The sequence below is a fragment of the Papio anubis genome, chromosome 17 (assembly GCF_008728515.1).
Source record: "Papio anubis isolate 15944 chromosome 17, Panubis1.0, whole genome shotgun sequence".
Classification (NCBI taxonomy): Eukaryota; Metazoa; Chordata; class Mammalia; order Primates; family Cercopithecidae; genus Papio; species Papio anubis.
In genome coordinates, this window is record NC_044992.1 from 41,491,731 (window position 1) to 41,505,625 (window position 13,895).

Here is a 13,895-nt window from a genome sequence, read left to right on the forward strand (position 1 = left end):
TTTTTCTTTTTTTTCTTTTTAAGACATGGTCTCACTCTGTCACCCAGGCTGGAGTGCAGTGGCATGATCTCAGCTCACTGCAACCTCTGCCTCCCAGGCTCAAGTGATCCTCCTGCCTCAGCCCCCTGAGTAGCTGGGACTACAGGTGCTGGCTAATTTTTATATATTTTGTAGAGATGGGATTTCACCATATTGCCCAGGCTGGTCTCGAATTCCTGGACTCAAGTGACCCACCTGCCTCGGCCTCCCACAGTGCTGGGATTACAGGCATGAGCCACCACGCCTGGCCTTTCCTTTTTCTTCTTTTTTTTTTTGAGATGGTGTCTCGCCCTGTCACCCAGGCTGTAGTGCAGTGGCGTGATCATAGCTCACCACAGCCTTGAGCTCAAGCAGTTCTCCCACTTCAGCTTCCTGAGCAGCTGGCACTACAGGCACAAGCCACCACACCCAGCCAGTTTTTTGTTGTTGTTGTTTTCTTAGCAATGGGGTCTCACTGTATTGCCCAGGATAGTCTCGAACTCCGGAGCTCAAGCAGTTCTCCTGCCTCAGCCTGCTGAGTAGCTGGGATTACAGGCAGGGGCCACCTGCCTGGCTAACATTGGCGGTTTTTTAAGGCCCCAGGTGAATATCATGTACAGCCATGGTCTAGAACCACCTAAGGAAAATCTGCTTACATAAAGGTGTAACTTAAGTCATAATTTGCATTTCAACAGTTTAAAACCTTGAGCTAAAAGAAAAACAATATGATGGCCTGGGCATGGTAGCTCACACCTGTAATCCCAGCACTTTGGGAGGCTGAGGCGAGCAGATCAGAAGGTCAGGATATCAAGACCATCCTGTCTAATACGGTGAAACCCCATCTCTACTAAAAATACAAAAAATCAGCCAAGCGTGGTGGCATGCGCCTGTAGTCCCAGCTACTCGGGAGGCTGAGGCAGGAGAATCACTTGAACCCAGGAGGTGGGGGTTGCAGTGAGCCGAGATGGCGCCACTGCACTCCAGCCTGGGCGACAGAGCAAGACTCCATCTCAGAAAAGGAAAAAGAAAAACAATTATGATGACTGCCATGTCACATGGTCAAACAGCTGGACAAGACTGGCTCCAAACCCTGTTCCTCCTCTTTTCCTGACTAGTGATCAGAATGACCCAGTAAGATTTAAAACAGGCCGAGGCAGGCAGATCACAAGGTCAGGAGTTCGAGACCAGCCTGGCCAATATGGTGAGACCCCATCTCTACTAAAAACACAAAAATTAGCTGGGCACGGTGGCAGGCGCCTGTAGTTCCAACTGCTCGGGAGGCTGAGGCAGAAGAATTGCTTGAACCCAGGAAGGGGAGGTTGCAGTGAGCTGAGATCGCACCACTGCATTCCATCCTAGGCAACAGAGCAAGACTGTCTCAAAAAAAAAAAAAAAATTTAAAACACTGATTCCTGAAACACCTTTATCATGTTAAAAAGAAAAAAAAAAAAAGGCCAGGCCGAGTGGCTCACACCTGTAATTCCAGCACTTTAGAAGGGTGGGTTACGAGGTCAGGAGTTCAAGACCAGCCTGGCCAACGTGATGAAACTAAAAATACAAAAAAATTAGCTGGGCCTGGGGGCAGGCGACTGTAATCCCAGTAACTTGGGAGGCTGAGGCAGGAGAATTGCTTGAACCTGGGACACAGAAGTTGTAGTGAGCTGAGATCGTGCCATTGCACTCCAGCCTGGGCAACAAGAGCAAAAACTCTGTCTCAAAAAAAAAAAGAAAAAATTAAAGGCTTGGTGCGATGCCTTACGCCTGTAATCCCAGCACTTTGGGAGGCCAAGGCGGGTGGATCACTTGAGGTCAGGAGTTCAAGACCAGCCTGGCAAACATGATGAAACCCCATCTCCATACAAAAATTAGCCAGGTGTGGTGGTGTGCGCTTGTAATCCCAGCTACTCGAAAGGCTGAGGCAAGAGAATCACTTGAACCCGGGAGGCGGAGGTTGCAGTGAGCTGAGATCTAGCCACTGCCCTTTGGCCTAGGCATAGAGTGAGACTCCATCTCAAATAACAACAACAACAAAAATCACATAGATTCCCACGATCTACTCCATGTCTACACGATCAGAATCACAGTCAAGGCCAGGCTTGGTGGCTCACGCCTGCAATTCCAGCACTTTGGGAGGCTGAGGTGGGAGGATCCTTTCAGTTCTAGCTACCACCCATGTGACAGCAGTCTCTGTGTCTGTTGATTCTAATTACTGAGAAAGAGTCTGAATAGCTGAGCTAAGCCTTTGGTTTGGGTCCATATGTGATACATACAAGTCCCTAGTCCGGTCACCTGTATTTAGAAGAATGAAGAAAGGAATCCCATGTAAGTGGGATAGTTCTGTCCAGAGGTCATAGGCAAAGCTGTCAAACTTGAGAGTAGTAAATTTAGTGTACATGTTTACCATATAGAAATAACCAGAGAAAGGGGCCGGGCGCGGTGGCTCAAGCCTGTAATCCCAGCACTTTGGGAGGCCGAGACGGGCGGATCACGAGATCAGGAGATCGAGACCATCCTGGCTAACACGGTGAAACCCCGTCTCTATTAAGAAATACAAAAAACTAGCCGGGTGAGGTGGCGGGCGCCTGTAGTCCCAGCTACTCGGGAGGCTGAGGCCGGAGAATGGCGTGAACCCGGGAGGCGGAGCTTGCAGTGAGCTGAGATCCGGCCACTGCACTCCAGCCTGGGCGACACAGCGAGACTCCGTCTCAAAAAAAAAAAAAAAAAAAAAGAAATAACCAGAGAAAGGAACTTGGGGGAAGAGACCAAAAGATAGTGTGGAACCAGTATTAGAGGCTTTAAACACTTGGTCAAGTGATCCGAGAGTTTTTAGTAGACAGGATAACTTGGTGTAAAGGTTCTGGCCTGAACAGAGACTGGACTGAAGGAAATTTTTACTAAGAGGGGCAGCATCCATAGAGGATGGCTGAAAGCAATTATATCAAACAAGATAGCAAAGTCAAGACAGAGATTAATGGCAAGTTGAGGTGGAGTTGTGGAACACGGTGATTGATTACCTCTAAAGGAGTAAGAGGAGTTGTTGATTTGACACCCTGTACTAACTCAGAGAATACGTTCAGCATGCAGGTAAAATGCTGGACCGAGACACTGGAAGAGAGGCAAACTCATGATAAAACTTTAGGAATCACTGGTGTAAAAGTTGATCATTATAGCACTGGGGTGGATGAGGTCATCAAAACAGACAGAAGAAAGCTAAAATCAGAAACGTGAAGGTTGGAGGTGAAAGAGCAAGTACCAAAAGGAATGCAGAAGGAATGATCAGAGAGATGAGAAGATTGATTGGTAGACCAGAATGTGAAAAGAGACTAGGAGAAAATGTTTCAGAAAGTTAAGAGTAGGTTGGGTGTGGTAGCTCACACCTGTAATCCTAGTACTTTGGGAGGCTGAGGCGGGCAGATCGCTTGAGCCCACCTTGGCCCCCAGGAGTTCGCTACCAGCCTAAGCAATAGGGCAAAACCCTGTCTCTACAAAAATTAGCTAGGTGTGGTGGCACACCTATAGACCCAGCTACCCAGGAGGCTAAAGTGGGAGGATCACCTGAGCTCACAGAAGTTGGCTTCAGTGAGCCATGATTGTACCACTGCACCTCAGCCTGGGCAACCGTGTCTCAAAAAAAAAAAAAAAAAGTAGTGAGCAAGTAGCAGATACTCAGTGAGGCTGAAATTTGAGGAGGATAGTGCTGGGGGAAAAGGCCACTGGGTTGGGCAAATTAGGAGTTTGTTTGTGAATTTAGCAGTTTAGATAAAGGCAAAATACTGCAGGAAAAAGATAGCCAAAAACAAAAATTCAACAAATAAATAAAAAATATAAAGGAATATTTGGGAGGCAGAGGCAGGAGGATCACTTGAGGCCAGGAATTCAACCCAGCCAACATGGCAAAACCCCATCTGTACTAAAAATACAAAAATTAGGTGTGGTGGTGAGCACCTGTAATCCCAGCTACTTGGGACGCTGAGACAGGAGAATTACTTGAACACAGTAGGGGGAGGTTGCAGTGGGCTGAGAATGCATCACTGCACTCCAGCCTGGACAACAAAGTGAGACGCCATCTCAAAAAAAAAAAAAAAAAAAAGTGTATATAATAATAGATAAAGACAAAAATCAACTGCAAGGCGTTGCGTATATGTAACTTGAATTGAGTCTCTGGGTGAATAGAATTTATTCTACTATTCTATAACTTTGAACCTATTTTAAAGTAAAAAAAAAAATTTTTCCCCCTTTGAGACAGTCTCGCTCTGTCACCCAGGCTGGAGTACAGTGGCATGATCTCGGCTCACTGTAACCTCCGCCTCCCAGGTTCAAGCAATTCTCCCTGCCTCAGCCTCCCAAGTAGCTGGGATTACAGGCGCCCGCACCATGCCTGGCTAATTTTTGTATTTTTAGTAGAGACAGGGTTTCACCATGTTGGCCAGTCTGGTCTCGAACTCCTGACCTCAGGTGATCTGCCTACCTTGGCCTCCCAAAGTGCTGGGATTATAGGCATGAGCTACCGCGCCCGGCCAAAATATTTTTAATATAATGGAAATTGGGAACATTAGAATATAAGAGATGGTCTTTTGAAAGCAAAATTCCAATGGTAATAGGACAAGATGGGGAAGTTTATCTTAGTTTTAAAGAGTGGGGGCAGCCTGGCCAAGGTGGGTGGGTCACCTTAGGTCAGGAGTTGAAGACCAGCCTGGCCAACGTGATGAAACCCCATCTCTACTAAAAATACAAAAATCAGCTGGGCATGCTAGCGCATGCCTGTAATCCCAGCTACTTGGGAGGCTGAGGCAGGAGAATCACTTGAACCCGGGAGGCAGAGGTTGCAGTGAGCCAAGATCAACCCATTGCACTTCAGCCTAGGTGACAAGGGAAACTCCGTCTCAAAAAAAAAAAAAGGCGGAGTGGGGACAGCCAGGAGTGGTGGCTCATGCCTATAATCCCAACACTTTTGAGAGGCCAAAGCAGAAGGATCACTTGAGCCTAGGAGTTTGAGACCAGCCTGAGCAACATGGTGAGACCCCATCTCTACAAAATAAAAATTAAAAAATTAGCCAAGGGTGATGGTGTGCACCTGTAGTCCTAGCTACTCAGGAGGCAGAGACAGAAGCTACTTGAGCCGGGGAGATCAAGGCTGCAGTGGGCCATGTTTGCACCATTGCACTCCAGCCTGAATGACAGAGCAAGACCTTGTCTCAAAAAGGGGGAGTGGGTTACTTGTTACAACAGTCTCTGAGGCGTGAAGAAACGAACAAGAGGACCCTTAACGTGGACCAGCCTTAGCATCTGCCATAGAGGAGTATGGTTATCTGTAGCATAAAAGAGATGAAGTTGGAGGTTGAAGAAAGTGGAGACGGTTTGTAAAAACTCTATGTGATAAATCAGAAAGAAAGAAGTAAAAGTGTTACCAAGTAGGATTTGGAACCTAGCTGAAACTAGATAGGTAAATTATAAGAGCACTCAGCCCCAGTTTCATGATGCTGTGACAGCAGGCAGGTATAGCCATGGTCAAAGGCACTGCTTTTCCCAGACCTCTGAGGTCAGTTCTAGGTAATCCTGCTTTTATTTCTGGAACACACTAGAATTTACATAGGTTTTTTTCATTAGAACTTCTGTTATTTAACATAACTCAATAGAGAAGCATGTTTCACTTTGAAGAGACCTTTATATAATAGATTTTCCTTTCTTTTAGAATGTCAAAGTAGTATTTTTGTAATAGTAGTATCTAATTTCAAGTACTTAGAATTCTCTTAATTTAAAAGGTGCTAGCTGATGGATTCCTGATGATTGGGATCGATGGCTCAGAAGCAGCAGACGGATCTGACTGGTTCTGTTACCATGCAACCTCTCCTTCTATTTTTCCTGTCGGTTTCTGTGAAATTAACATGATTGAACTTACTCCACCCAGAGGTACTTCATCCTAATATAAACACTGGAGTTTAATCTTTGCTTTCTTCTTACATGGTTTCCATTTACAACATTTAACACAGCTCTAGATTTCCTGAGTATGTATATAACGTGTGTGGATAAACATATACATACAGGAGCTGTAGGTTGCTCTAAAAATATAAAGTACTGTATTCTAGCTTACTTTAATAAATTACAGTAGTATATAATTTTTCCTGAGCATCTGTGTATTTTATAACATGAATTGGTATTCTCAAACTCTGTTGAGTCAGTAATACAGGCTCAACAGGCTATGGCATATATAATTTTTTTTTCCCCCCCAGTAAAGACAGGGTCTTACTCTGTTGCCCAGGCTGAAGTGCAGTGGCACAATCATAGCTCACGGTAACTTCCAATTCCTGGGTCCAAGCAATCCTCCCACCTCAGCCTCCCTAGTTGCTGAAACTATAGCTGAAAGGCACAACCATGTCTGACTTTTTTTTTTTTTTTCTTTTTTCTTTGTATGTACAGACGGGACTCTCACTGTGTTACCCAGGCTGGTCTTGAAATCCTGGCCTCAAGTGATCCTCCCACTTCAGCCTCCCCAAAGCACTGGGATTAGGAGTGAACCACCACATTTAGCTATGTGGACTTTTTTTTTTTTTTTTTTTTGAGACAGTCTCGCTCTGTCACCCAGGCTGGAATGCAATGATGCTATCTCACCTCTTTACAGCCTCCACCTCCCAGGTTCAAGTGATTCTTGTGCCTCCCCTCCCAAGTAGCTGGAATTACAGGTGTGCATCACCACGCCTAGCTGATTTTTCTATTTTTAATAGAGATGGGGTTTCGCCATGTAGGCCAGGCTCATCACAAACTCCTGGTCTCAAATGATCTGCCCACCTTGGCCTCCCAACGTGCTGGGATTATAGGTGTGAGCCACTGCACCCAGCCCTATGTGGACTTATAAAAGGATGGCTGTTTTACTCATGGTTTAACCAGTCATTTTCCAAATTTTAATACTTGAGCATTAAGTTGTTCCTCTAAGGAGGAAAGCTATAACAGAGGTCTATAAACATGGTATTTGCTCAGCCAGTTTTCTTTTTTGCAAGGAAAGAAAAATATCACTCCATAGTATTAGGTGCTAGACTCTTCTAAAGCTTAGGATTGAAAGAGCAAGTGTACCCTTGTAGTAAACAGAAAAAGAGAGCCACTTTTGCGTTACACTAAGTGGGCGTACCAGTGTTTCTAGAAAGGGGAGGGAAATCTGTGTAACATGGAAGAATTATTGCACTCAGCAGTATAAATCATATAGGCCAGGTGCAGTGGCTCACGCCTGTAATCCCAGCACTTTGAGAGACTGAGGCAGGAGGATTGCTTGAGACCAGAAGTTTGAGAACAACCTGAGCAACATAGGGAGACCTTGTCTCTACTAAAAACAACAAAAAATTAGCCTGTCACAGTGGCATGCACCTGTATTCGCAGCTACTAGAGAGGCTGAGGCAGGAGAATCACTTGAGCCCTGGAGGTTGAGGCTGCAGTAAGTCCTTGAGAGCACTACTGCACTCCAGCCTGGGTGACAGAGCAAGACCCTGTCTCAAAAAAAATAAAATTGATCATGTAACCTATGCTCTTAAGATTTTGTATACTGTTACTTTTTGTCTGCATTTTAATATTATGCTAATTTTAAATGAACTGCTAGTTAAACCAGTTGTGTTTTTTAGGTTACACAAAACTTCCTTTTAAATGGTTTGACTACCTCAGGGAAACTGGCTCCATTGCAGCACCAGTAAAACTATTTAATAAGGTAAATTTAAATGGCAGCATAATTATGTGAGGACTTATTAATGCCCCACAAATACAATTTATGTTCATAAAAATGTCTTTGCTTTATATTAGAATTTCTCATTGGAGATATAATATAAACAGATATATAGCAATGAAACAATATGAATATTTTCTTTACCTAGGAATCAAAACTTGTTTCCAAACTGTGTTTCATGTTTAATCCGAATGAAAACGAAATGAATACTTTTCCTAACTAGTTTTTCAATGCTTCACCTTCATATTATGTTTAAATAGTTAAAGAATTATTTGGAATTTGTGGTTTAAATTATGTTATTTACCTTGTCGCTTCTGTTTTTTGCTTTCTTAATGGTAGTAGGGTTGCACATTCTTTCTTTATACCAATATTGATGTTTTCTTCTCTGTGTCAGGATGTTCCAAATCACGGATTTCGTGTAGGAATGAAATTAGAAGCAGTAGATCTCATGGAGCCACGTTTAATATGTGTAGCCACAGTAACTCGAATTATTCATCGTCTCTTGAGGATACATTTTGATGGATGGGAAGAAGAGTATGATCAGTGGGTAGACTGTGAGTCCCCTGACCTCTATCCTGTAGGGTGGTGTCAGTTAACTGGATATCAACTACAGCCTCCAGCATCACAGTGTAAGTTGGTATACAGAAAAGGTGTCCTTTTGTAAAAATCAGCAATTCTCCAGAGGACTATCTCACATAAGTCATCTTTTGAGCTCACAGGACAAGAATATACCTATGTCTGATTGGTTGCCAGGTAAGACATTAAGACTCAACAACAATATCACAGAATCAGACCATGTGTACCATGGCAGTGTGAATCCAATAGTCAGTTACATAATGACTATAGAAACACAACAGTCACCAAATTAAACTAGACTTACTATTTTAGTGAGTTAAAAATTACAGACTAAAAGTTTATTGGTATGTAATAAATGGTTTCGAGTAAATAGTGGAATCTGTCTCGTTTTGAGGCTGTGGTTTTGTAGGAACAAGTATCCTTATTTTCAGACCATGATGTACTTAAATAAGTCTTGGTAAAGATAGTTCATCTAAGTTGTATCTAGACAACTGTATCATCTAAATTGTAAACAATTATCTGGTACCAATTTTCCCTTTTATTTTTCAGCATCAAGAGAAAACCAATCAGCTTCATCAAAACAGAAGAAAAAGGCTAAGTCCCAGCAATACAAAGGACATAAGAAAAGTGGGTCACCACATGGTGTTCACATACATTTTCTAATTGTTAACTAATTGGAGTCACAGTGTTCTTGGACAGAAAATGCTATCTCTTGTGAGAACTGATGATTGTGCGTTATGTATTGTGCTTAAAGGTGCAGTATGCCATAAAAGGCAAACCCTTGCAATAATGAGAAACACTGATGTTTTACTGACAGGAGAAATGATTACCACAGTATTTAAAGTATACGTGGTAAAGAATAGAGCCTGTGAATGACTCTTGAAATAATATGTAAAACCTACTAAAATTTAATCCTTTTTAAAAACTTTATCTAAAAAGAAAAATTAGCAGCCGGGTGCAGTGGCTCACGCCTGTAATCCCAGCACTTTAGGAGGCTGAGGCGGGCGGATCACAAGGTCAGGAGATCGAGACCATTCTGGCTAACACGGTGAAACCTGTCTCCACCAAAAATACAAAAAATATGCCAGTGGCGGGCGTCTGTAGTTCCAGCTACTTAGGAGGCTGAGGCAGGAGAATCGCGTGAACCTGGGAGGCAGAGGTTGCAGTGAGCCAAGATTGCGCCACTACCTCCAGCTTGGGCAACACAGCAAGACTCTATCCCAAAAAAACAAACAAAAAAACATTAGCAGATGCTTGATGCTTACAGTAGATGTGAAGCCTAATAAACCCATTTTTCTTAGAAAGCAAAACTTTCTGGAGTGATACTGGTAAGAAATCCAAGTTGATGGCAAACAAGCTTTACCAAATCTTTCTAGAAATGCTTTCTATACTAAAAAATTAGCCAGGCGTGGTGACCCATGCCTGTAATCCCAGCTACTTGGGAGGCTGAGGCAGGAGAATCACTTGAACCCGGGAGGCTGAGGCAGGAGAATCACTTGAACCCAGGAGGCAGAGGTTGAGGTGAACCGAGATCGTGCCATTGCACTCTAGTCTAGGCAACAAGAGCGAAACTCCATCTCAAAAAAAAAAAATTTTTTTCTATGCTATGTTTTACCTTACAGTGAATTGTTGGCATAAGCCAAAGTAATATAAAATATATTGTTAACTATATTTGATTTTTTTAAATCTAATTGCCCATCATAGAAAACCATAGCTTCTCTCTTCATAAAACTTGTCAGAGAATATTTCATTCTTTTGTGTGTGTGTGTGTGTGTGTGTGTGTGTGTGTGTGTGTGAGACAAGGTCTTACCTTGTTGCCCAGGCTGGAATGGAGTGCAGTGGCACAATCTCCACTCACTACAGCCTTGACTTTCCCTGGCTCAAGCAGTCCTCCCACCCCAGCTTCCTGAGTAGCTTGAACCACAGGTATGTGTTGCCACACACTCAGCTAATTTTTGTCTTTTTTGTAGAGACAGAGCCTTGCCATGTTGCCCAGACTGGTCTCAAACTTCCAGGCTCAAGTGATCTGCCTGCCTCAGCCTCCCAAAGTCCTGGGATTACAGACATGAGCCACCACACCTGGCCATATTTCATTTCATTCTCAGATAAGGTTTTATATATATATATATATATATATTTTTTTTTTTTTTTTTTTTTTTTGAGACAGAGTCTCAGTCTCTCGCCCAGGCTGGAATGCAGTGGTATGATCTTGGCTCACTGCAGCCTCGACTTCCCGGGTACAAGCAATTCGCCCACCTCAGCCCCTGGAGTAGCTGGGACTACAGGAGTATACCACCACATGTCCAGCTAGTTTTTATATTTTTACAAAAATGGTGGTCTCACCATGCACCATGTTGCCCAGGCTGGTCTCAAACTCCTGGGTTCAAGCGATCCATCCACTGCCTCAGCCTCTCAAAGTGCTGGGATTACAGGTGTGATCCTCTGAGTCTGGCCAATTTTTATTTAAAGATACTTTTTAAGTTGGACTGGACGCAGTGACTCATGCCTGTAATCCCAGCAACTTTGGGAGGCCAAGGCGGGCGGATAGCTTTAGACCAGCCTGGGCAACATGGCAAGATCCCATCTCTAAGAACAAAAAAAGAAAGAAAACAAGCTATTTAAAAAATGTGAAAGTACACTTGAGGATTAAAACTGAAACAGATTTTTCCAGCTGATTTGCCAAATGTGCTCAGGTACATGCCGATCTGCCTCAGTTACAACCTAGAGACTGAAGTGGCAAGAAGAATTAAATACACTCTGTTCTAAATTTTCTGATGTTTGCTTGTTAAGTGGGAAACTAAAAAATTTCTGCTGTCCACTCTAGTGGTACTTTGAAAAATAGGTTTTCTCCCAGCACAAAAGCCATGTCAGCCACACAGAAGTAGCAACCTACCGGCCTGTCTCTTGACCTCTCGTTTATAGGCACAAGCCTCCCACAGGCTCAGAATTATTTTGCCCACCAGCTGCTTGCCAGGTCTGATACTCACCTAAAAGAACTTTAGGGAGCATTACCAAACCAGCCTGATGAAAGGGAATTCTCATATATGTAAGTGGGTAGCAAGAATTCACATGGGAACTTCATTTATGTCAGTGGGCTGACAATAGCAGGTATGACCACTGAGCTTTCTGTGAAGTAAATAACAAGTCTGCTTTCACTTTCTGTTGGATAAGACTTTGGAATTTCAGAATTTTCTTTCCAAGATGTCAAATTAAAAATGGTTTTTATTACTCAGTGGCTATATGACATTGCTTTTTAGAACTAATCTGTGAGCTTTGTGTAGACAATTCGTTTGCCTCCTTCAGCGTGACTCTTGTAGAATTTGTTTCTGACTTGGGTTTAAACTGTTTTGAATTAATAGGCTGGGAACATGGAAAGAAATGTGTAATCAATGAAGAAGTATTAACACCCCAGTTTTTAGTGATATTTACCATTACTAGAGTTCTGGATTCACTGAAAAAATGAATTTTGGACTACATGTAACATATTCTCTAACTAATAATGTTTTACTATTTCCTAATAGCATGACATCATCTCTAATACCTTTAAATTGTCCTTTGGACATAGAAAAGAAAAGAACTGTGGATCCACAGTACCTCATTAGATGCCCTTGGGACCAGATGTGCTTTGGAATTGAGAATTTTTTGGATTTTAGAAGAGAATATAGTCTGTGTAACATACATTATTTAACACTCCAGACTGAAGCACTTTCTAAAGCAAATATATATATAAATATTTACATTAAATGACCCCAAAAAAAAATTATAAGTGGTGTCACCAACTGAGGTACGGCTTTGTTGCCAAAGTTTTTTTAAAAAAACTTCCTGAGGCCAGGCGCAGTGGCTCACGCCTGTAATCCCAGCCCTTTGGGAGGCCGAGGCGGGCGGATCACCTGAGGTCAGGAGTTCAAGACCAGCCTGACCAACATGGAGAAACCCTGTCTCTACTGAAAATACAAAAAAAAAAAAAAAGCCAGGCGTGGTGGCGGGCGCCTGTAGTCCCAGCTACTCGGGAGGCTGAGGCAGGAGAATGGCCTGAACCCGGGAGGCGGAGCTTGCAGTGAGCCGAGATTGCACCACTGCACTCCAGCCTGGGTGACAAAGCAAGACTCCGTCTCAAAAAAAAAAAAAAAACCTTTTTGAATGTTGGAATTGAGGATAAGGAAGTGTAGTGCCGCATTAAGCAGCAGCTTTCACTCATGGTGCTGCCTCCTCTTATTTTTTCTATTAGCAAACAGTTTGTTAGAAAGTTTTCTCATTAAGCTTTAGTTACACAAATAAGTATTTGGGGTTTAGAAACCTGTCATCCATTGCAGGCAAACTGATATCAGTATCAGATGGGCTATAAAACCTTTTGTTTGTTTTTACGTTTGCCTTGATAAATTATCATATTCTGGCTCTGTTGTTTCATCGTATAGCTTGTTGGTCTTTTTGAACTTAAGATCATCTGTTAGTGGTATATTCTTTGGTAGTGTTTATTGTGCAGAAACAGCTGATGAGCTTCATTGGTCTAGCTTGCTTTGTAGTAGGTTGTGTTCATGCCACGAAGGATGGATAATTACCAACACTTTTGAGAATAAGTATAAGGTTCTGCCACAAGGATCATATACACTCTCTAGTCTCAAAAGCCTCTTTTCCTTAAGATGTGGTAATTCGGCCGGGCGCGGTGGCTCAAGCCTGTAATTCCAGCACTTTGGGAGGCCGAGAAGGGCGGATCACGAGGTCAGGAGATCGAGACCATCCTGGCTAACACAGTGAAACCCCGTCTCTACTAAAAATACAAAAAATTAGCCGGGCGAGGTGGCGGCGCCTGTGGTCCCAGCTACTCGGGAGGCTGAGGCAGGAGAATGGCGTGAACCCGGGAGGCGGAGCTTGCAGTGAGCCGAGATCGCGCCACTGCACTCCAGCCTGGGCGACAGAGCGAGACTCCGCCTCAAAAAAAAAAAAAAAAAAAAAAAAAGATGTGGTAATTCTAGAGCGGGAAAAGCAGCACTGGTTTCTGCTTTAAATCTCACCATTTTCAGGGACTACTGTAAGTAGTAAGAGTTGGACATTACTCCTTGCGTTTTTATCTCGAGTATGTAGTATATTAGGAAAAAGTCTGAAGTTTTTGCTGCATGTGATTTTGGTTTGGCTCTTGAGAATTGAATCTACTCAATAACAGCTTAAATCCCACATCATTTTACATAGGAATACTGTGTGGCTTATATTTATCTTTTAGTTTTGATTTTGTGAAGCGTAGTTTTTTATTGCTCTTACTTGGTTTATTCTATCATCTGGAAGAAAACAGACATAACTCAGTCACAAAGATAAGGATCCTTCCACTTTTTTTTTTTTTTTTTGAGACAGGATCTTGCTCTGTCTCCCAGGCTGGAGTGCAGTGGTGTAATGTTGGCTCGCCACAACCTCCGCCTCCCGAGTTCAAGTGATTCTCCTGCTTCAGCCTCCCAAGTAGTGGGATTACAGGCATGTACCACTACTCACTGCTAATTTTTATATTTTTAGTAGAGACAGAGTTTCGCCATGTTGGCCAGGCTGGTCTTGAACTCCTGACCTCAAGTGATCCACCTGCCTCAGCCTCCCAAAGTGCTGGGATTAC

The 13,895-nt window shown here is 43.1% G+C and overlaps 1 protein-coding gene across 22 annotated transcripts in view; it reads left to right on the forward strand.

Annotated features, from left to right (window-relative positions):
* The window catches only part of MBTD1 (mbt domain containing 1), an 86,596-nt gene that overhangs the window by 62,121 nt on the left and 10,580 nt on the right, over window positions 1-13,895 (forward strand). For 20 of the 22 annotated variants that reach the window (XM_021929041.2, XM_031657545.1, XM_031657546.1 and 17 more), the window contains 4 exons: window positions 5,781-5,928; window positions 7,626-7,708; window positions 8,118-8,352; window positions 8,849-8,926. In XM_021929041.2, coding sequence (XP_021784733.1) covers window positions 5,781-5,928; window positions 7,626-7,708; window positions 8,118-8,352; window positions 8,849-8,926 — 544 coding nt within the window. Of the gene's footprint in view, window positions 1-5,780; window positions 5,929-7,625; window positions 7,709-8,117; window positions 8,477-8,848; window positions 9,280-13,895 lie in introns of those variants that run through there. The other 2 variants (XR_002518088.2, XR_004179435.1) reach the window with 2 other exon arrangements.